Below are 6,000 nucleotides of genomic sequence, written 5' to 3'. Positions count from 1 at the left end.
TGGTTAAGAAAAAACAGAAATAATGGCACACACACACGGGAAGTTTTCTCCCTAGGTTTGGGGATTCATGATTTTTTCTGTCCCTCTGCCCCAGGTTTTTCCTGCAGGGATGGATGGACAGGAAGAAAAAGACACTTTAGAGTTTACCCTAAAAAGGTAGGTGGCGTAATGGCCTTAGTCTGATGGCCCCTACACCGTGGGGTCGTTGGAGGTCTGTTTCTGTCAACAGACCACGAGGGCTCCAGCAATGGAAAACTCAAGGTCTTCCAGTCTCTATAGTTTGGTCATAATTTAAACGTAGCCTCAAGTCTGTTGATGCCACTGTTGACGTGTTTTAAATATCGATATAAGACACCATCTACTGTCATTCTTTGGAGCAGCTTGCATATACTAGAAAGATTTCTATAATTATATTTGAGAAACCTGTTGATGATGCATTTTTGCAAATGGGGATATGAGAGGTTTCCCAATAGGCCATTGCGTCTACTGGTCTATCAGAGGTACTTTCTACGGTACTTGCCGACCCAAAAAACGTTTCCATTTCCTCATAGGCAAGCTTGCTTCTGTCAACGTCAAGAATTCCAAAGGGAATTGACCCTGATTTCAGGGTAGTAATTTAGGCCCCTGTAGCGCATAGAGGGTCCGCTCGGGCACAGTCCTTGCTTATACATGCCCACCCTCGTGATACAGGCGGGAGACTACCTATTTCAAGGCTAGCCTCTTGCCCAACGATTCCTGCATTCAGAAACCTGATTCGGATCGCCAATTCATGATAAAACAAGGCAAAAGTGAAATGTTGATGCCTGTCATGCACGCCCCCATCTCTCTCCAAGAAGAACCTCCGACATCACAAGTTAACGATTTGTAATTAATTGTTAGAGGGGTGTGAAAGGCCGCGGCATATTCATTTTTAGCAGTTTTTACATAGCACATACAAAACAAGTGTTAGAGCTCTGTTTTTGTTTGTGCTGCGTTATAAGCTGCCAAAAATGAAATGCCAATAGACCAGATTCAGGCAGATTGCCTACTATTTCAATATAGATCAGTGGGGAAAATACATTCTCCAGATTTTTTTTTTTTTTTAAATCTTCCACTTGCTCTAAAATGTTGCCATGTGTTCTGAGAGATGTGAGGCGGCCAGCCTAAGTGAAAATTTAGGGACCTCTCACCAAGTCTTGCAAAGGGGGTTCTTATTTTTTGTTTCAACTCAGTCTGATTTGTACACAAGTTTGAACGATGATAATGTTAGTATTCTTTTCCACAAATTTTTCAGCATACTGTCAGCACTTCTCAGTACGCACCCTTTAGTGAGGCCAAAAAAAGGTGTGTACATTGGACCGACGAGAGGCCCCTTCCTGTATTAGACGACTGGAGCAGGCAGGCCTTCGCCACTGTTTCAACATTCCATGAACCTTTATCGGGGTCAGCTGTAAACGCTAGGCCAGGACAGGCTATCACTGGCTCCTGGCCTTGAACAAACTACAAAGCTTTGCGGAGTGGGCGAGTGCGAGAGCACTGGAGAAAGAGAGAAGCAGCTGAGCAGAAGTTTCTATCCACTTTTCAGCGACACCGAGGCAGTCATTTGGGACTGAACAGGAACCGTCCCAAAACCTACTATGCACTTTGGAGGACGAGGACAGAAAATCGAATGCGAGTAGGACAGCATGGACCTGGTAAGGTACTCTTCTCTGCAAAATACATGTTTATTCTGCATTTACGGAATAAAGCATATTTAGCCGTTGATGAGTGTTAAAGGAAGCCTCCAATAAGGCCTAGCTATATATAAATGAAATTCACTACGCTATATGCAAAAAATAAAATGAAGTCACCTCTGACTTCAGTGGCCTTGCCCCTTTCTCCAAATAGCCAAAGGAAGTCATGCCTTTTTCCATTGCCGAACGGCTGAAAATATGGAATTCATATACATTTTTGTTTCAGAAAATCTAAATACTCCTAAAGTTTAAATTCTGGAAACGGGGGGATTATCCGATTAAAAAAAAAAGTCACAACTAAGGTGAAGTAGCAAAATGACTTCCTTTGCTTTCAATTTCGCAAGGAAACAAAACTGAATACATAACACCCAGTTGATTTGCAAGATCCCCGATATGTGTGCACAACGAATGGAGAGAGGGGTTTAGCTATACTGACTGCTAAAGTAAATGGCCAGCAGCCAGCTTTAAAAAAAGTTTGGGCTCCACAACTGAGCTAGCTTTCCCTGGATTTTTGCCGTATTGGCGAAGGCACTCTTTCAGAAACAATTACCTGCACCAGGCGTGGGTACAGTTAAGTATGTTTGCTTCCAAAAATTGTGGAATCATTTTTTAAACCTTTGTAGTTGTACTTGCAGCAGTAATAATTGCTATAGAAATAGATTTGCAAATTAAATTGGAGCTTATCGATGCCTCTGCTACATCTTAAATTCTCTATTTGGATTTTTTTCACTAGTAGGAATAAAGTCTCAGAAAAACATGTGGGAAGCTGAAACTTTGCGAAAAACATCTAAAGAAAAACCGAGTTTATAATAGTTGTAATTTCTGGATTGTAATAGATATCCGCAAACGTCTTGTCAGATCCATTTCACGGATTTGTTCACATAGAAAACTGTTGCTTTATTATCTTTAGCTAATGTGGCATTATTTGCTTGCTCGAGGTGTTTGGAGGGCTCTAGTGCACTGCTACAGTCAAAGTCCGTGTCTAGCCCACAATGTATTTTTTATTTGAGAAATAACTCCTAAAAACCAGCCGGTACTATAAACAGATGCGAGAGTAATTCGCTTTATCAATGTTTTGTTTAGCCGTGTTATTCAGCAGTGAGGCTGCTGTGCAGCATGGTTGAAAGTAAAGATAAAACAGGAATTGGCTAGGTCTTGTATATGCAAGAGCTATTGGCTTTGCCAATATGTGTAGTCATGTTGTAGAGCAGCAAATGGCTAAAAGTTACTTTAAAAAAAGGACTAATGCCGCCAGCGGTGGCCACGTCATAGTGCCTTTTTTTCTTATGGTGTGTGAGGGAGAGAAATAAGGAGAACAGCAGCGACTGAGGGAAAGAACGGGCAACATTGACAAAAAAATGGTTCAATGTGCCCATTGCTGGCCGCATCATAGCCCCCTTTTTTCTTGTGGCAGGTGAGGGGTGGGTAACGTGGAATATGCGGGAGGCTCTGTGGTGGGAAGAGAAGTAACACAGACAAGGAGGGGTGGGAAGGGAAAGAAGGAAGAAACAACACAGACAACGGGATGCTGAAGAGGGAAGAAGCACCACAGATGATGGGGAGTAGGGATAGGAGGGGAAGAAGAAACTCGAACGAGGAGCAGGAGGGGAAGGAACACCTTAGACATGGGGAATGGAAGTGAAAGAAGCAATAAGGACACGGGGTGGGAGGGGAAGAAGCAACATGGGCAGCAGGTGGGAGGGAGGGAGAAAGCAACACAGACAAGGACGACAGGGAAAGAAGAAAAATAATACAAATAGTAGCGGGATCAGCAGAAGGACAGAAATCAAGCTCAAGCAATCAGTACTTGCCCATGCTCCAGCTGAAAGGTGAAGAAGTAATGGCAGCAAATAAGAGTTGCAATAAAGCCAACAAATGGTGAGCAGTGGGCGGGCAAGCTAGACCTAAAAAGCGGTGTGATGCGGTCGGCGCTGACCACGTCCTAGCACGTTTGATGCATAGGTGGGGCCTACTGGCTTTGCCAATGCTTGTTTGTTTTTACTTTGAGCCCCTAGCACCCCTTACCCTGTTTCTGTGTCTTTCTAGGCGTCCATGCACCGTCACTGTTTATGGATCAGTTGGAGGGAAGAGATTAAAATTAAGGATCTTTTTTGCATCTACCAATGGTGACCAACCATCCCAACACACTCAAATACACTGAGACGTAGTTTCAGGGGGTGTTGTATGAGCTGGGACATCCTTCTAATAATTGCATTGTTGGTCTTGGCATGGCAGTATCAGTTCTATTAGCTGTCTGCAACAACAACAACAACATTAGGTCACTGTTGCTTCAGGCTTGGTAGAGGTGGGCGAGCCAACATACTAGTGGGGAAAGGTGAGCCAGAACCAAGCCAAAGGTCAGACTAGGCTCTAAAAGCGTATGCTGGACCCACGATACAACGATATCTGGCATGTAAATCATGCAACAAACATCATGTGAAATATGATAAAGGCACTTTTTAAAAAAAAAGTGCATTTCTTTATCATGGGGATGCGTTTCCCCTGACTTTTAGATTATATGACTGCATTGAAAGGTATTTATTAAAAAAAGGATAGTTTTAAAACATAAACTCACTGAAGCATTTGGAGGTGCTCTGTTGTGTGATAACGAAACAACAGGAGGCTCGATAGATTAAAGTATTTGCCTATGATCACACAATTTGTTCACAATTCGCCCATTTTACATCAAAGGCAATTGCTTTGTCATTAATTCTTGGTGCATGAGGTTAGAATGTGAGGCAGGTATATGCCACACACAAACTTACCTTGTAGTGGGCTCAAGAGTTCAAGAAGACCTCAAGATGAGTCATGCATCTGGCTTGAGATTTCAGTTGGTAGCTCAATGTTAAGATTGGGCTTGTGATTGTGCATTGACCTAGGAAGATGTTTGTGGTGCACAGGCAGGGTCAATGACATTGATCAAATGGGCCTTTGCCTTTCAGTAGCTCCACATCAGTGTACCGCCTACAGGGCTTTAAGTGGGTCGTTCCTGCCAGGTCTCAGATACAGCAATATTTAAACATTTTGAAATGGGTTCCTATCAAGTCCTAAATACATGTCCTTTGTAGGTAAAAAGAATGCTAGTATTCCCAACAACTGTAGAAAACATTGAACAACAGCGATGCAGTCCTTGGATACATTACACTTTAACTTAATCTTGTATTCCGTAAGAGCATTTGTTTTTTCCATGTGTTGCTTTTATGTATTTTTTCCATGTAACATATGACTCTTTTATGTGAACCGAGTCACTTCTAGGTGCCTGGGAGAATTATGGTTGAGGTCAAGTGTTCATGAAAGGAGTGAGAGCTCTTTAGATGAGTCTGATGATAGTGTGAACTTCTCGTAGTTTCTATCTGTGTGCCATAAAGGTGTTTAGGTTTCATGCAAATGCAACTACTGGGCTACTAAAAAGCCTGCTCTTACTGCCCATCCTAAGCATGGTCTGCTAATATTAGGTATTGGTTTATGCTAGCATTCGCTTCTTGACCTCTTTGCCTTACCTTGATCTGAGAAGGAACAGGACTAGAGTGGTCAATATCTAGAGTGGTCTAGACTAAACCACAGAAGTCCTATGCTGCCTGGACATACTTTCCCAAAATACCTGAAAAACAGTTTCAATTAGTTTTTGTAGAGCACGGCTACTCACCTGTGAGGGTCTCAAGGCGCTGGGGGAGGGGGTGAAGGGGAACAGGGGGAACCAGTACCCCTACCAATGTCGCTTACCACCGCCAGGTGGCACCAGCCCTTCTTATCCTTTTTATTTGGGGACACACCTCAGTGCCTTTTGAGTAATCTCTGACTTTTACACCCCTAACAAAACTGACTAAGCTACTCCCCTGCACATATCAAACTTAAATGTGTCTTTACTCTCACATGTTTTTGGATACAAAGAAGCACTTTTACATGTTAAGGTCTAAGGAAACGTTTGTGATGGGCCTTATATTTATGGCAACATATTTTTTAAAATTCTATCTAAAGTCAATTGAACTTCTGGGGGTGTACGGTCGTGTAGAGTATCTAGTTAGTACCGTCCAGTGAGATTCTGATTCATGACCCCCACCTTTTCCCTCTCCCTCCAAGGTCCTTGCAAATGTCACTAGTACCCAGGCCTGCCTCTGAATGTCGATAGCAGAGAGACATACCTAGCTAGATGTGTACTGACACCATGCCCAGGATAAAGGTGTGTTTAGGCTCTGCCGGCTCTTCGGTACTGGTTCCACAGTATATGTGAGCCTGGAGTGGGTGTCAGAGAGTACTCTTCACTTCTGGTCTGGGCAGCCTGTTTTGC

At 43.1% G+C, this 6,000-nt stretch overlaps 1 protein-coding gene across 1 annotated transcript in view; it reads left to right on the top strand.

Moving 5' to 3' along the window:
* Positions 1–1,527: 1,527 nt before the first annotated feature.
* Positions 1,528–6,000, top strand: part of GCK (glucokinase) — a 177,428-nt gene continuing 172,955 nt past the window's right edge. The window contains exon 1 of the mRNA XM_069214259.1: positions 1,528–1,673. Within this exon, the coding sequence (XP_069070360.1) occupies positions 1,665–1,673 (9 nt within the window). The 5' untranslated portion in view covers positions 1,528–1,664. The remainder of the gene's footprint in view (positions 1,674–6,000) is intronic.

The sequence above is a fragment of the Pleurodeles waltl genome, chromosome 11 (assembly GCF_031143425.1).
Source record: "Pleurodeles waltl isolate 20211129_DDA chromosome 11, aPleWal1.hap1.20221129, whole genome shotgun sequence".
NCBI classification, from domain to species: domain Eukaryota; kingdom Metazoa; phylum Chordata; class Amphibia; order Caudata; family Salamandridae; genus Pleurodeles; species Pleurodeles waltl.
The sequence above is the reverse complement of the archived record's forward strand: the minus strand, read 5'-3'. Positions and strand labels throughout refer to the sequence as shown.